Source organism: Sesamum indicum, linkage group LG1, assembly GCF_026168435.1.
Source record: "Sesamum indicum cultivar Baizhima isolate 11 linkage group LG1, ASM2616843v1, whole genome shotgun sequence".
Taxonomy (NCBI): Eukaryota; Viridiplantae; Streptophyta; class Magnoliopsida; order Lamiales; family Pedaliaceae; genus Sesamum; species Sesamum indicum.
In genome coordinates, this window is record NC_142657.1 from 19,240,708 (window position 1) to 19,257,894 (window position 17,187).

The 17,187-nt window shown below is 35.1% G+C and overlaps 3 protein-coding genes across 3 annotated transcripts; all 3 read left to right on the forward strand.

Moving 5' to 3' along the window:
- The first annotated feature begins 1,274 nt into the window (after positions 1-1,274).
- Positions 1,275-5,589, forward strand: LOC105167836 (uncharacterized). The gene is made up of 8 exons (XM_011087669.3): positions 1,275-1,461; positions 2,181-2,226; positions 2,336-2,381; positions 2,788-2,883; positions 3,035-3,088; positions 3,154-3,219; positions 4,973-5,051; positions 5,135-5,589. Exons 1-8 carry the CDS (start codon positions 1,303-1,305, stop codon positions 5,210-5,212), a joined length of 624 nt encoding a protein of 207 aa, XP_011085971.1. The 5' UTR covers positions 1,275-1,302; the 3' UTR covers positions 5,213-5,589.
- A 2,130-nt stretch (positions 5,590-7,719) lies between these two features.
- Positions 7,720-8,652, forward strand: LOC105168077 (zinc finger protein 3-like). Its single transcript, XM_011088006.1, has one exon. It carries the CDS (start codon positions 7,720-7,722, stop codon positions 8,650-8,652), a length of 933 nt encoding a protein of 310 aa, XP_011086308.1.
- Positions 8,653-9,251: 599 nt separating this feature from the next.
- Positions 9,252-16,654, forward strand: LOC105167830 (uncharacterized). The gene is made up of 7 exons (XM_020694422.2): positions 9,252-9,575; positions 9,650-9,719; positions 10,687-10,759; positions 10,846-10,939; positions 14,927-15,031; positions 15,154-15,211; positions 15,873-16,654. The coding sequence occupies exons 2-7, from the start codon at positions 9,687-9,689 to the stop codon at positions 16,338-16,340; spliced, it is 831 nt and encodes a 276-aa protein (XP_020550081.1). The 5' UTR covers positions 9,252-9,575; positions 9,650-9,686; the 3' UTR covers positions 16,341-16,654.
- Positions 16,655-17,187: the final 533 nt, after the last annotated feature.

Genomic DNA, 17,187 nt, shown 5'->3' on the forward strand with positions numbered 1-17,187 from the left:
TCAAAAGAGTGGCCATCTCAAGCACATAAGATCTTCAAGATTGGTGTGTTGTTACTAGAATGTTCCAGCTACTCATTACTAGGTAGCAGCAGAACTTGATTGTAGATCATTTGGTCGCATGTGGTGTTTCTTTCAATGATATTAGCAGTGAGGCACGGCCTCCCTACGTGTATATAATAAATAATATTTTATATTTTAAAATATATTATGAATAATAATATATATATAAACTAATATATCATATTTTTCAAAAAGAAAGAGAAAAAAAAACTCAACTTAAGGGTATTATTGAAAAAATAATAAAATTAATGTTGCGGTATCCTAATCGTCATTTATGAGAGGAAAAAAAGATCTTTTTCTTTTTATAGTATAAATTATCATACTTTTGTATTGTATTTAACTACTTGCATCTGTGGATTATTATTCACATGGATAATATGAAATGGTTTGAATAGTAGGGATACTCAGGGTTTTAAAATTGGGGGTTTTGCTCAAAAGGGATACTTAGGAAGGAATTTTAAGTAAAATGGGAGATTTGATCGAAAGAGAAAAGAAATCGGGCTAGGGGTTTGTTTAAGAAAGAAAGGAGAAATTCTTTTGGGGATGAAATAGCACAAGTGAGCAAAGAACTCTATCACTATGTTTGGTTTTATGACATTTTCTGAGATAAGATAAGACATATTTAATGTTTGTTTTTGTATTTTTTATATCTTATTTGTATGTTTTTTTATTTTTCAACTTTCTATATATAATATAAACATGATTTGACATGAGTAGTGCTTTTTGTCTTTAAAAAATACAATATTAAACATACAATATTTATATATATACATATTTTTATATAAAAAAGATATAATTTGACAACGAATAGTAATTTTTGTCTCCTAAATTCCAACATCCAACCTATATCAGTTATCTTAAAATATTTTAAATTAACTCAAAACATAAATTCGAACATACTATCTGTCTACAACACACACTTATTATTTCTAATTTTCTCTCTTTATCTCCTAAACACTAAAACAAAACACTCTAAAGACAAATCCAAATACTAAGTACGTCTTTGGCTATTATTTTTCGACCATTATCTACACGTGAGGCTCGTTTGAAAGAAAGATAAATACTGGGATGAAAAGCGTTAAAAAAATGGATATTTGAGGACTAAAATTATAAAGTGGCTATATTGGAGGACCAAAAACGAATAAGTGATAATGTTTGGGGACCAAAAGTGTAATTATCTCGATTTCATTTCTTTAACAGTCATTTTTGTGTTCTCATGACAAATTCACGTCTTCGACCGCAATGAGTATTCCCCTCTCCTTCACTACTGTTAACTCCACCATCATCAACCATCGGCCCCTTCCTCCACTGGTGAGACCCTCTGCTCGATTCCTCCCAATGTCGTTGTTTGCGAAATGCCATCTGCTTCCGCTCTGTTCTGCTAATTCCAGCCACACTGATGTGAGTGTTTCCTTGGTTTCTTGTCCTTTTTTCTTTTGATTCTCTCTAGCTATCTCTATGTCATTGACTTTGGGTTTGGATGTTTAGTGATATGGAAATTGTTGGCATTCTTAATTATGTTTTTCTGGGGCAAATACAAAACCCTATTAGATGCCCATCATTTGCATTTCCTGTGAGGAAATAGCATCAACATGCAAGGAAGTTTCTTTTTAGCATCAAGTTTCCAGAATTAATGTGGTGGTCTTGGTGCGCTTTCCTTTTCTGTTAGTGAACATCTGGAACGAAATTGGATAAGGTGTGTTCTCTGTGAGTTCCTTGAAATGCTGGGGACGGTTACTGTAGTGTTATTTAGTTATCTGTTGAAACCGACGCAGACGTCTCCAAGTGGGATTCAGTTACGTAGGCCAATTGTATGGCGATCCTAAGTTGCTAATTTGGTGGTTATGAATTGGTTCGATCAGCCAAGTTCTTGATTTTCCTTTGTCAATGTCTCTCCCAAACAAACCTAGATCAATAGAATTTTGTAATGCGCTACTGATACAATTTGCTACAGGTTTTGTCTAGGAGGTAATCTGTAGTTCCTTTGGATAAGTATAGGAGGCTGTGGTATATCATCTGCTAAATGCTGCTTGTTTTGAATAGAGTGTATCTTATGATAATTGTTGCTTGTTTTACATTTTAATGTTATATACTTATATGTCCCATTGGTGCAAGGCCAGAGCCCAGAGTCGTCAGATTTTGGCAGCAGTTATGTGGAGAAGGAAGGTAATTGTACATTATGAAGTAGTAACATTTTGACGAATGTTTCACGTTTATGAACAGTTAATTTTGCTGATCTTTTGTTCCTGGATTGGCTCAAATCTGTTTGTCTCAGGTTCAAATGGAAAGGATGGAAAATTTCGAGCAGTCTCATCTAATGAGTACTTACTACTTTGTTTGAAGTTCTTGTTGCTTGTTAGGATTGCCAATTAGATATCGGCCATGTCATTATACCTGCACCTTAACTTTTTTCTTTATGGATTATATTGCTGCATAAGTTCCTGTGGTTACCAGTTTCTGTTTGGCTAAGCTTCGGTTTTACTGCCTTAACATGATTACTGTATTTTTAAATTACATGAAGTGTATGTCTTTATGGTCTCTTCCACTTTCATATATTAAATTATCCAAGATTCCTATAGATAATGTTTCTTTAATGATCAAATCTGAATGGCGATAAATTTTTAGTAGTATTCTTTGATGCTCATAATCAGTTATTTGCCTCAGAGAAGGATCATCTCTTTTCCCCTTTTGATGCTAATATCTCATTCTTGTTTGCTGACCTTTCAGGATATTGACCAGATTAAAGAGATATGGTATTGCAGGAATTTTGTCCTATGGACTTCTAAATACTGCTTACTATCTTACTACTTTTCTTGTGGTCTGGTGAGTGTTTTGCTTATTGACCCATTGTTTCTGGTAGAGATGAAACTTCCAGAATGTTTCTAGAAATACCTTTCTTTGCTTCATACTTTCGATGATATTTTGTCTACATGCTGCAAGGATTTTACTAACATTTTATTAACTTGCTTGATAGGTTCTATGTCACTCCTGCACCTGGGAGGATGGGATATTTGGCAGCTGTGGAAAGGTCAGACAATCTTTTAATTGCTTTCTGAGGGTTCAAGTATAACGGAAAGTTCTGTGATTTTGCAGGTTTCTCAAAGTAATGGCCATGGTGTGGGCAGGGAGCCAAGTAACTAAACTTATTCGAGCTGGAGGGTGAGCTGCCCACATATCTTTAACATCTTAATAGGGGTTAGTTTCAGTTTGTCGCAGTTTTATGATTGCTTCCCCCTTTTCTCCCTTCCTCCACATTGCATGAATAAATGATGTGGAATTTAAGCACGAATTAGGAATTCCCGCAGCCATTCATACCTCTCTTTCTTTCGCTGCAATCCACACACTACAAGATGCAAAGTCTGTAAATGCATTTCTAATCCTTTTTTTAATACTTGTATTGTGTCAAGATCATTTAATTATTGTCAATCCACAGCTAAAATCCAATGCTGTAAATATAAATTTCAAATGTAGAATCTCTGCTTCTATGATTGAAGATCTTGAGTTTTGGGGAGAGAAGATAAGTCTGGCATAAGAAGATTGATTAACTAGGGAAGATGAATTGCTATTGCTAAGCTGCGGTTGCTTCTTCACGTTTAAGCACGTTAGATATCTGTCTTGCTGGTAAAATTAATCAAAGGCTAACATGCAAGTGATATATACAAGAATAAGATATTTTTATTCACCAACAAAGTTATGCATTTTCTCTTTCTTCGACAGGAATCAGAGGATGTTCTATTTATTCCTTGAGCTTATTCTTAGTTTTAGATTTTCGAAATGGAGTTAGTATGATGAACTTTTTTCACATGAAAGTATAGTCTACCTTTCACATGGTCTGGAATTCTTATGGACGTATATGAATTGGCCATAACATTCTTTTGGTCATACCGTCAGAGCATCCTGCCTATTCTGATAAATTTCAATTCATATTAAATTAATTAAATAAATAAGCTCTCTCCTGTTTTGTTGCTTTGAAATAACCCTCTTGTTCTCCATCACTCTTCTACGAATTTAATGCTTACTATAATTACCTAGACCCCTCTAGAAATTTGGTCATATTACCAAAAAGCCTATGAAAATTACACCGACACCCCTCCATTACAAAGTGCACCTTTGAGATTTTCTTTCTTAACAATTTCATGATATCATTAGAAAATTGCATTTCCTCTCCCCAAACACATCTAGGTTATCCAGTCTTCAATTTGGCCAGGTTTTTCCAATAAAAAATACCCCTACACCTTATTCATGTGTATTGCACGTGTTTGGCCTGATTCTTGTTAAGTTTTAACTTAGGGGTGTTAATGTAGTTTCCTTTTCCTTACTTCATTTTCTATTACTTTTCATATTTTATTTATTAATTCTTCTTTTGCATTTTAAGTAATGTAATCAAAGTTGTTGCTATTAACAATTAATGTAATTAATGACTGAAGGGATATAAATAATAAGTAAACTAAAAGGAACATAATAATGTATTTCTCACTCGTTAGAAATTAACGACCAAGAAAAACTTAACTTTTAGAATATATAATTAATCAAGTGTTAAATTAAAAGAAATATAGAATTAAATCTTAACTATTAAATTAATCATTGATTGAACAAATATTTTAACTACATGAAATGTATTTTATCCTAATAGCTAAATTAAAGAGTAAATAGAGTTCATTTTTTGGATGATTATTTTTACGACTGACTTTTTCAGCCAGCAGGCTCTGATTGGCTGTGTTATTGTCATGTTTCAAAATAGACGGTTTTTCTGTATATGACCAAACATGGGGGTAAGATGTGTAATTTTCCTTTAATTATTTTTTGCTCCAAAACATTTTATGTGCTTGTAACTTGCTTATCCATTGACACTGTGAACCTATTAAAGATTTTATCATTAGAAATATGACTCTCAATGGCTTCTTCCTAGCAGGGCTCTGGCACTTGCACCGTTTGTAGATAGAGGTCTATCATGGTTCACTGCCAAGTTTGGGTTCAAGTCTCAAGGGAAGGTATGTGAATCATGCTGTAAATAGGTTCTTCTTTGTGCGTGTTTTTTTATTTCACTCTAAGTGTCATATTACCATCCTTACAGGCTTTTATGGCTATTGCTGGGCTGTGTTTTGGATTGGCATTCTTGATGTTTGTCATAGTGACCTTACTTTCAGCATAAAGCTTTTGCCGTCCCTCCGATGGTTGGTTTGATGCCACTCTGAAACGCTGATTTGCACAGTAGCACCTCTCGACATTCTGCTAAATGGTGTTCATCTTCAGACTGCTGCCTACAATTTTCACTGTGGAGCGCAGCAAGATGTCCATGAGGAATGACCAGCTGACAGCATTATTCAGCTCTACTTTTGGGGGTCACAAATTGTAGCTGCATTGCAGATCCCAGGATGCTCTCTTCGTTTCTGGAGGAGTAAATGATGGTTTTTCCCTTAACCCTTCAAATTCTTGGTTGTAGGTTGATGAAGTCCCATTGTTATGTAACATAACAGAAGTACTGCTTTTCCTAATCCAATGCATATCTTCAAAGCGTTCTAACTCGAAGCAGAGGCTCCAATTTGACAGTTGTACTACTAGATTTGAGTGAGAATGAAAGTACTCCCTCCATCCCAAATCACGCTTTCATTTACGACGGGAAATGCACGTGGGGATTAAAATTGAGAAAATTTTCGTGGAATGCAATATGAAAAAAAAAGTCCTAACATATATGGAGCTGATTTTGCTGGTGTTTCTCTGTCTATCCAACTTAGAGAAATTATATATCCAATCCACTCTTCATGCTGATAAGATTTCTTTAGTCCTTTTCCAGGCATTCTCAGGCTCATATGCTGTGTTGCCGGAAAGACGTGTCTAATGATATGAGGATCAAAATTTGACAACTAGTGACCAAATATGGGGGTCTGGACCAAACGTGTCAAGATTAAAACCAAATGCGTGAGGATTGTATAAATTTTAGGGATTAAATTTATAATTACTAAAAAAAAAAAAAGGACTAAAAGTGTCGCATTTTTCATAATTGCAGCACTAAAAATATAATTTTATCAAAAAAAATATGATCTAAAAATCATCTGTAAAATCTTAACCTAGTACCAAAAAGTTAACCTAGGGTTAATTAATCTATCCAAGTTCTATTGGTTAGAATATCATAAATTTCTTGAATTATTTATGCTAATAATAGTCATCATGAATTTATATCCTATGATCTCTTCATTCACTATTATTCTCTTCCACCCATTTTCACAGTCTATGTGTTATGTCGTTGAACTTGTTCCAATCTTATATTTTCATCCAATTAGTACATAAAAAATCTACATTGTGAAAAAATGAATTATCTTCGTTTTTCATTTGAGATACAAATCTCAGTAATTTTTTGCAAGTAAATATGATTCATGCCATGAAATGTGTACACAGTTCCTTTTTTAAGTTCAATTTTCTCGCTTTCGTTATAAGTACTTGATGACTTTAATTTTTCTCATTTTATAATCTTTTTTCTTTTGATAATCACTCATCAAAATATAATAAAAGAAGGGCTTAATTTTAATTTATTATTAGTTCAAACCCAAATTCTACGAGTTGATTAAATCAATATATTGCTGATTTCTTTAAACAATTTAAAATTTTATACGATTTGATGAATTTACTCAACCAAAATATTAAAACACGCGCATGCAAGCACATATGAAGAGAGATTGCGTGTTTCTCTCTCTTGAACGTCTTAAACTTTTAAATAAGATGATCATTTAATATCGTCTTATGATACCACGCACGACTACCAAAAAAGTGACTTTTAGCCTAACATTAATTCAAATTAACCCAAGTTCTATTTTAGTCATTATATCCTAAATTTCTTAATCCAAAAAGTCTTTTCCATTTCAAATGCATTTAATTACTATATCAAATTAGGAACCTTTTTAAAAGTTTTTCTTCATTTAATTTATCTCTTAATTAATTAATTACATTCCAATTTCTCCACATCTCAGCAATTTATAATATTTCCCATCTTTACCTTGCATTTTATGGGGAGGACTTGCAAATTTCTAAATACAAGAATTGGTGTCTTGGCAAGAAATTTAAGTCAATAAAATAAAGGTATCTATATATATATATATAAAGTTCCTCATAAAGAATTAAAAAATGGAGAATATATATATATATATATATATTATCATCTTGCAATTAATTAATTAAATATTTTAAAATATATATAAAAAGCTCTATTTGAATTAAGATTAATATAAATATCTACCTGCATGCATCTGCTTCTATTTATCTAATTAAGTACTAGTAATTAAATACAAATTACCTCAAATTAAATACAAAATTAAGGAAAATTTGGACCCAAATTCACGTGTGAGAATCAAATTCAAAAACTGCATCTTCAAGTAGCTGTGGTCAACAGTAATAGCTAGTTGTAATAGATTTTAATTTTGGGATCTAAGACATATAAACTCTTGTTATTGCTTGTTAATTATGAGGTTTCCAAGAAATAACCTTCTTCTCTTTTCTTCCAAATTTGCCTTCATATAACGCCCATGCAATGAAGGTACATTGAGATTTTCTTCCTTAATCATCCGATTCTTTATTAATTTCCCCCCTATTATTTAACCAACATTTTTCTTCCTACTCTCTGTTCATTTCTTCAATTTTCAAATTAACTACTGCTCATCTTGTTTCATGGAAATCCTAATTGATGATTATCATCATCAGCCATGCCACTCCGAGGCCTCCAACATTTCTGCCACATCACAAGAATCACCCCCTACCAAACCCAATCTTGATGCCAAGAAGAAGGAGAAAATCGAGGAGGGATCCGCCTCGAAGCACGAGACGACGTCCCGTCTTGTGCTTGATCTCAAGTTGGCCAGCGATGATGATCACTTGACATATAATGGTAACCCTAGTTCAAAACTCGAGCTCAATCTCTTCAACTCTTCCGGTGCTGCTGCCAGTGAGTCGTCCAATGATGGCTTCCGCAAGCAGTCGGAGCCTAAGGTTTTCACATGCAACTTTTGTAGGAGGGAGTTTTCGACTTCTCAAGCGTTGGGGGGGCACCAAAACGCCCACAAGCAAGAGAGGGCGTTGGCCAAGCACCGCCACGGTGTGGTGGATATGACGGGGTCCGCCACTGGCCCTCCACCATTTGGCCACCACTCGGGCTACCCCTACTACCCTACGTACTCAACATTCTCACAACTACCTTTCTATGGAACTTTCAATAGGTCACTTGGGATTAGGGCGGAATCTATGATTCATAAACCCTACACCTACCATCCTCCCACGTGGTCGTCCTCCTCCTCATCCCCTTACAACAGCTACCGATTTGGTCATGAAAAGGTTGCTAGAACTTACATGATAAGCCCACCATCATCGACATCATATGACAGATCAAGGGTGGAGAACTTTCACACACATCAAATTAGTGGTAGTGGATTAGGGCCAACCCTAAATTTAGGACTTGATCCTAAACCTAACCCTCTCAGTGATGCATACTGTAATCCAACAACAACCAAGATTGACGAAGGGAATAACAATCAAGGACTACGATTGACCAGTAATCTTGACGATGAAACGGACCCTTCAGGACTTGATTTGAATCTTAAGCTTTAATTCTTTTTTCCTTTAATTTATTTTCCATTCATTTGTTTACATTAATTTAATTTTCTTTTTGGGATTTAATTAGTATTGATTATAAATACAGCCATCTATTTATTTATTTTAATGAATATTTATTACAGGAATTAAAGCATGATATGATTTGTCATAAATTAGGACCCATATATGGCGTGTAGAGTTTTGAAATTTGAAACTTTGTTAACATTGTTTGATTCCTCCATTAATATTGTCTATATTAATTATCATAAAACCAAATAATTTCATTACATGTTTGCATGATTAGTAATATGATTACGATGATGTAATAACTTAATGCAATGACCAATTTAGTTTAGTACGTGTGTTGACATATCAAGAATCTCAATTATTACTACCAACATTAAAATTCAAAAATTATAGCATAAGGTTATAAAAAACGATGGTATAGGACTAACATCAACATTTATAATTTGTAGTAATTAAAATAATAATTTATATGAATTGTCTATAAAATGAATCATATAACTCATTGAGGTGCTCTGCACCAACCAAACCAAATAAAATTATAAAGGACATCCATAGTACCTCCTGCTGCGTGAGTTGTACCCCCCAATCTCGTCAAAAGCACCCTCACCACGCACGGAGACAGAGAGAGACAGAGAGAGAGAGAGCAAATAAAATACATATTTTTATATTTCCTTTTCGTCAAAACCACAATTTTTGTACGGAGTCCTCGAGAAAAATTTCAGATATCTGCAGCAGCAGTATCTGAGTTTCGATCTGAGTCGCAGAATCTGTTCTTTCACCTTTTCTGCTCTCCCAATCATTAGATCAATCAATTTTTATTTTTCTTTCTCTTTTTCTAATTCGTTTTTTGATTTCTTTTTTTGGCTTAATGGGTCTCGACTCATGGTTGCATAGTTGAATAATTTGATTAGGTTGGGTTTCTGTTTTTAATTCTTTTCTTTTCTTTTTTTTTTTTTTTTTGAGTTCGTTTATCCGTATTTTTTAGTTGAACTTTGGTATGGCTGCTCGAATCTGATTACGCCATGAGGAAGAAGCTCGATACTCGTTTCCCAGCTGTAAGTTTCTCTGTTTCCTTCTCCTTTCCCCCTTGTTTTAGGTATGCAATTTCTGTGATTTCTTGTTCTTTCCTTTACTTTTTGTCTTTCCTTTTTGGTGTTTTTAGTGAGTAGCCGTACATGGATGAATTTGGGTTGAATTTCTATGGTTTATGAATTCGTGAGTTATTTGTGTTGCTAGAGTTTGTGTGATCTAGTTCTTTCTCAATTTTGCCTTCTTTTTGCAAAATTATCTTTCTTTCTATTTTTTGGTAGTGTATGGTTGGGCTGTAGTTTCATTTCTGATTTTTTTTTTTTTTCGTTGGATATATTTGTAAGAGTCAAATGAGGATATAAACTTAAGTTAGGAAAAATCACACAGCTCTTTCTTATATTTCTGCACGATGCATAGAAGTACAAAAATTATATTAGAGTATATAACATACAAATGTGTTGTCATATGCTTAGTTTCCTGGAATCGGATGTAGTACTTTTTCAGTTATACAAATGTGGACGAAAATATCTCAATCACAGCGGAAAGAAAAAATCAACTAGGAATTACTAACTTTATTAGCAGCAGAATATAGTCCTAATTATTATGTCTATTCTGTTAAATTTCTTGAAAGTTCTGATTCGAACAAGAAACTTGATTGCAGTTTTATATTACAGCTTCTGTATGAACCCATGAGAAATTATCTAAAAGGGCAGGAATTTTACTGCATGACATTCCATTGCTTAAGTAGCAATGGAGTATGTCCTAATTGCATTCTGTTTATTTTGTAAAATTTCATGAAAATTGCATGGTTTTGAGCAAGAAACTTTATGGCCATTCTATGTCACAGTTCCTGCCTTATGTTATGGGAAATTTTCTTAACTGCAAAGAAAATGTAATATATGAGAATTGTGCTCCTCCTTGGGTGTTGTCCTAATAAACAACTTGCTTCCCTGATTTTCTGTTACCATCTAATGGAAAATTGTTTTTCGCCAGGCTCGGATTAAAAAGATCATGCAAGCTGATGAGGATGTTGGGAAGATTGCTATGGCAGTGCCTGTTTTAGTCTGTATGTATCATTCAGTTGTTGGTAATCAACTTATATGTTGCGTCATAGTATCTTATAGTATTGTGCTTTCTGGCATTTTAATGCAGCTAAAGCTTTGGAGTTATTTCTGCAAGATCTTTGTGACCGTACGTATGACATAACTGTGCAGAGAGGGGCAAAGACTGTCAGTTCAGTGCATTTGTGAGTGAACCACTATTATTAACTCAATACTTATATCTTCAAGCATTTATTTTTACTAATTGATTGTTGGCCTTTGTATCGCAATGACTTTATCTTGCCTAATTGTGCTAAAGCTGTGAGGACTTGCTCAGCTGTTTGGTATATGACCTGGATCCTTTTCTTGAGTACATTTCTTAGTGTTTTTCGAATAAAATTCCACTTCATATCTGATTTTGCTATATATTGGTTGGCGTGCCTGCTGCATCTTTTTATGCTTCTTCTTTTTTCTAGATTTCTTCATCTATTTTACGGCCCATATCTAGTTTTTCAAGGTATATGCTCAAAGCATTGAGCTTGCGAGGCCCTTTTGGTGCTACGACCAGTATCAGCATCACATGATTTCTAACCTACAATGACATGCCTTTTGAAATTTAGAAGTTCTTGGATGTATATGCTAAAAGCATTGAGCTTGCAGGCCGCTTGTGGGGCTACTACCAGTATCAGCCCCACATTATGCTAACCTGACAATGACATCCCCCTATTGAAGGATCCTATTTAGTAGCTAAAACTGTGTCAGAAGCAATAATGTAACAAGGTCTTTATTCATGTAATTCAACTTTGATTGGAGTTAGTTTGTGGCTATCCTTCCCCTTCACCTATATCCCTTGATCTACATAGAGTTAATGCTACAAATGCAATAGAATGAATATTTCTCTTTCCTTCTCATGTCGTTATATATTGCTTTTATTGATGTTTCTATTCGCCGTCTGTCATAATTAACAATTCCCTTGTAATTTTGGTGTTCAGCTATGCACTTATCTGCCCAATGTCTTTTTGCATCTTAGACGTTTCTCTCTAACCATTGGAAATGACTTATTAAATAAAAAAATCAGTAACTTTCAATTCTGTGAAGTGTTAATGAAGACTTCTGATGGATGCACTAATTTAGCGTCTGTATATATTTGCCTTTGCATTTCTCAATATTAAAATTTGGGCAAAGACTTCTAATGGATGTACTAATCTTGTGTCTGTATATTTTTGCCTTTGTATTTCTCGATATTTAATTGTGGCTGCTCCTGTTATTTATTTTATCTTTGATTGGAGCTTGGTTACTTGGAAGTACTTTGGAGGGGAAGGAGAATGTGTTGTGCACGCCCTTCACGAATCATGCCAGAACATCTTAGCGACATAATTTTGTGCCTGAGAATGAAATTCATTACCAGAATCTTTGCAGGAACGAATTTCATAAATTGCTCCTTTGCTGATCTTGGTGCAAAGCTTTCCATAAAGTGTGGTGACTGAAAGGAAAAGTTGCAAATCCAAAGCATACCACTGGCTCTAAGATTATTAACAAATGAAAACAAGTGTAACATGGTCCATATCTAAGTAGACTGCCTGATAGATACTGTGAGAAGCTGTACAAGGAATAAATGTTTGAATATTTTTTCGATCCGCTCAGAGCCAAGTGGCAAAAGCCAAAAGCCAAAAGGTTGCAGTACATATCATTATATCCCTGTTAGGAGTCATTGCGGCCTTAGGAAATTGAAATTGATCAACTCTTTTCATCCCTGCTAGAAAATCTCTCCAGAGTATGAAACTGCCAATGAGTTTTGATGTAGCACTTATGGCTATAAGTCTTGGTTGCCAAGATGCCCTTGGCCCACTCCACATCGACACACCAAGAAACTCTGCCAATCCTCACAAATTTCTTGACTGCTTCTGGTAAATTCCTTGATCGATGCTGTCTGAGTGTGTTTTAAATGAGTTTGAGAGATGTAGAAAGGGTTTTTAATAGATTTATATGTGCATTTGTGATTTGAAACTTCACTTGTGTTGATAACAGGTTGCTAAAAGGATTTATCAGACTGATAGATATTGATAACAAGTTTTGGCTTATCTTTGTTCTTTTAAGTTTGTTGGGATGGGTAAAGGTGAACACTTAATTTCTAGTTGCTTCGCTCGGCAAAAGTGTTATTTGGCAATCTCAAGTGAGTTAGATTCATGATTGCTGCCATTTTAGTCATATGAGCTTTAGGTGGAACTAATTTAATTACTTTAAAGTAGTTTGAAGCCCTCAAGGGTCAGTTTGCCGTCTTCGTTATGACCTACGAATATCAAAACACTGAGAAATTATAATGTTTAATGTATTTTGCCATACTTCAGATGGTTTGGCATAAGCCACAAAGATGCAGAAGATTCTGTACCATTCACCCAATTATTCTACAGAGTTATTACTGCATGGACTGCAGACAATTTGGAGGTAGCACATGGCAGGATTTATGTGATGTTATGAGATCAAAATGATTTACCCTTAGGGCTCCAGGTGGTGCTGTCCTCACCATCTTGCTTATGACATTAAGAATTTTATCCTGCCAGGTGAGGGAAGAGGCTAAATAAAGGCCCTCTCCGCAGTCAATAGAAATGTGAACTCAGTCTTTTTATGTGCATTGATCAAGTTCAAAAAACAAGTTGGAAATCCAGGGTTATTGTGCAGGCATGTTTAATTGGTCCAACTTTCACCCTTATGTTTCAATTTGGTTTGTATTTTTTAATGAACTTCCAGAGGGTCAAAAAACACAAAAAGGAACTTTCGTTTTTTCTTTTTTTGTTAATGGGTGAGAAGAGGAGCTTGTTAAGTAGAGATTTACTAAGATTGGTTCACCTTCTTGGTGGTGGTTCCATTGTGTTTTTGCCAAACTATCTTGGCCAACAAAGTATAGTGTGTAGGTCTTTGGCTGCTCTTCAAACTGCTTTCTGATACCATTTCTTGACATTTAGTAAAAATGATGCTTGTTGTAGAATTTTAGAGGTGGGGGGCAACTGGTTCTAGAAACTAACTTCAAGGACATTATTTGTTTGCTGATTCCTTCTGTGTTATCTTGTTTTATTCTTGCTATTTGCTGGGACGTGTTGCTAAACTGAAATAGGGACTATGCCAGCCATTGGACTTTGCCCCTAACATCATGAGATGCTTGTAAGCAAATTTCAAGTTGGGAAATGGTTGGTGCAGGACTTGGGCTATCTCGTAGCAGTTTCCTTTGTCTGTCAATTGTCATATAGTCTTCAAGATATATTCTCTATAATTTTCCATTTAGTTCTTCCTTTTCTTTCATTTTACATCTACATTTGGGGCAACGCTATGCTAGATGGTCATGATGGTTAATGAAAAAGTTCCAAAGGTTGATCATCTCTCCATAAATTGAATTCTTACCAACCTGCAAATCAATGGCACCAGAATTCTCTGCAAGCAGCTGAGAAGACAATTTGCTTGATGATCAGTGCGACAAAGTTATTCTTGTTTTATTTAGATTTGAATACTACTGGGCGGAGTAGTTTCTGGGATAAACCTTGGATTTTGCCTTCTTTTTACAAGATTCTTTAAGAAAGAGAATCTTTGTTCACATTTTCTTCTCTTTACGCTAGGTAATTGCTGGGAGGTTATTGCAAACACTCCAGTTGATTAGCATAGATCCCAAAACTATCCAATACAATAAATTATTTCAGGAAATTAGTCAATCATCTTTAGGAGTTTCTATCCTAAGCATTGCATGAATCCTTTTTTAATTGTATTGAACCTATGGTAGTTAAATTTCTTTAATGTTTGAACTTTTTGTTAATGTTACTAGATTAGAATGAAATGAAATTAATCTTTGCCACAATAAGAATTCCAAATGTTGCTTAGCAATATACCAAAGTCGGAGAGAGAGAAGGTAATTTGGTAGATATGGGATCTGTTAAGAAGCTAATTATAACAAGTTGATCAAGTATGACATTTGGTGGATATCTAAAAGTTCATCCAATATACTTACTTTTGTTCAGGATTGCTTCAGTTGCATTGAGCTGGATGTAGTCAGTAGTGAAGTTTGGACTTCAAAAGCAAAATGAAGTTATTTTAGCGGAAAATTGCTGCCCGTTATGTTTCGATCAGCAACATATCTCAAGTCATTTCATGTTTAATTTAAATCTGTTATAGTGTTGCAGCTTCTGAGATTCTCTCCCTGTATGCAGAAAACATTGTGTACATAGTTATAATGTGTTTGACTTTCTGAAGGAAGTTGTCAGCAAAGTCCCTGACTATGGTCATTCTGAAACTGCAGCAGATGTGAAAAGAAGGTTGGAATGCTTCTTTTATTAGTCTTCAATCTCCTGCTTAGTTCTTCTCCTTGTGCTGGCGTATTCCCTAATTAGTTGCCCAGGCTGACTATTGATGATTTTGTTTATCTTTTCTTTGCCAGAAAAGTAATTGCCAATGAACCTAATGACAGTGATGAAGAGTCAAAAAGAAACATTATGGTAAGATTTGCTTCATTGAAATCCTGTTTCAACTCAAAACATTCTCCCCAAACAGATTTTCATAAAAAGAAAGTTGGTGGTTTGTGCTGATTTGTACTTGAACTGAGGTTTTCTAATGGTTTACATGTTTTATGTGCTGAGAGTACCCCGTCTCTAATCTAATTATGCCATTGAAGAGCCGCGTTGATTCTACGTGAATCCAAGCTATGACCTGTGCAATTTGACCCAATTAGTCCATTTAATCTGCTGCATATGTTATCTGTCAAGTTGCTTGTCTTTACTCTTTTGTGATATCTAGTAATTATCCCTATGAAGGTTGCTTTAAACGCCCAACTGATGCTGAATATCTTTTGGAGTTTATTAGAGGATCTTCGTCATTGCTTAGATTGTGTTATCCAAAAGGAGATTAGTTAACATCCCATACTTGTAGATGGTTAATTCACTTTGTATGCCACTTCCAAGCAGCAACTCACCTTGTTGAATGTAATGTAACTGATGCTGACTATAACCTAAATATTACTTTGCAGTACACTTATATTACATGGTTGGTCCATTTTGTTAGTAGCAATCTAAATTGACATGGCGTCTGTCAATGCATCATCATGCTTACACATCTGCTTCTGGTTTCTGAATCATTTCACACTTTGGATCTGCGTTACAGCAAGAAACATGTCATGCAAGTGGCAGTGGTAGGGGAAGAGGAAGGGGTAGAGGAAGAGGGCGTGGGAGGGCCAGCAGAGCGACAGAGAGAGAATTCCCTCGGCATGAGGTTGAATCTGGCTCTACTAGCATTCAGCAAAGCGTCGAACAAGTCCCTAGTCCAGGGAAGCCAATGGACAGTAGCTCAGAGTTGAAGGAGTCATCAAAAGATAACAAAGTTAATGATGGTGTCAGTTCTGACTCGAGGAATTTTGATCTGAATGCTGGAGTTGATGAGGAAAATTCAGAAAAAATGGCTTCTAATGCTGTTGCTGCTGCAGCATCTACCGCATCAGGACCTCCTGAAGTAAAAGGCGACGAGTATCCCGGGCTCTCTGAAATGGATAGGATGGCGATCGACCCTGTTCATCTTGCACAACTTAGTTCAAGACTGGATGAGGATGAGGAAGATTATGATGAAGAAGGATAGACTAATTAAGTTAGAAGATCAATATGACAACAAAGCATTAACATTTATGCAAGGAAATCTTCTGATCTCTTGCGTAGTTTCTATGTAGCATCGTCTGTTCCAGTTGTATCATTACATGCTTTGTTGTAATCGGTCTAGCTCACAGATGATATAGTCGTAAGATGAGTGTTTTGAGCTATAGTTGGCTCAAACTTCTTGAACAATCTTAGTTCTAGTGAGTCCTGCATTCGCTCTCTTCTATCCTTTGTGTAAATGTTATTGTTTGTGGGTACCAACTGATAATTAATATGTGCAATGCAGTGTATTTGCAGAAATTATTTGGGGTGTCTTGGATACGGCTCAAGACTCATCCCGGTCCAATTAGGTCCATAAAATAAAAACCTATCCTCAAACCCGAATCTAAAGACTCACCGCGGGTCCAACCGGGTCCATAAAAAAAAATTCTATCCCAAACCCGAATCTAATGATTCAGACCCGAGCTTGCCTCATTAGGGCTGAGTACCCGCTCTACCCACCCATCTGGCATCCCTATTGGATACGGGAAAAATCTACCTACACGTGACAAAGCATTATTATAAGTGAATTGGTAAACCTTTTGATTACAAGTACTATGTTATCAATCTTCTCCAAATAAAGTTTGAGGCATAGATAACAAGTCCAAAACGTAATACAGCTATTTAGGAATGTGAAGAATTTTCCATCTCAATAAACTCGTAATCACTATAGAAAAATTATGTCCACATATAGATAATTGGTGGAGACGTAAAAATGATTTTACACCCCTTCATTAATTGCTTGGAATAGTATGAAATCTCCTTCAACATTATAAAATGGAGACTCTGAATGA

Excerpts from the sequence above, each read along its gene's own strand:
- LOC105167836 (XM_011087669.3), top strand. The coding sequence starts at position 1,303 with ATGAGTATTCCCCTCTCCTTCACTACTGTTAACTCCACCATCATCAAC. Across the intron at positions 2,227-2,335 it reads CAGTTATGTGGAGAAGGAAG|GTTCAAATGGAAAGGATGGA; the intron begins GTAATTGTACAT and ends TGTTTGTCTCAG. Across the intron at positions 3,089-3,153 it reads TATTTGGCAGCTGTGGAAAG|GTTTCTCAAAGTAATGGCCA; the intron begins GTCAGACAATCT and ends GTGATTTTGCAG.
- LOC105168077 (XM_011088006.1), top strand. The coding sequence starts at position 7,720 with ATGGAAATCCTAATTGATGATTATCATCATCAGCCATGCCACTCCGAG.
- LOC105167830 (XM_020694422.2), top strand. The coding sequence starts at position 9,687 with ATGAGGAAGAAGCTCGATACTCGTTTCCCAGCT. Across the intron at positions 10,760-10,845 it reads GGCAGTGCCTGTTTTAGTCT|CTAAAGCTTTGGAGTTATTT; the intron begins GTATGTATCATT and ends ATTTTAATGCAG. Across the intron at positions 10,940-14,926 it reads ACTGTCAGTTCAGTGCATTT|AAAACATTGTGTACATAGTT; the intron begins GTGAGTGAACCA and ends CCCTGTATGCAG.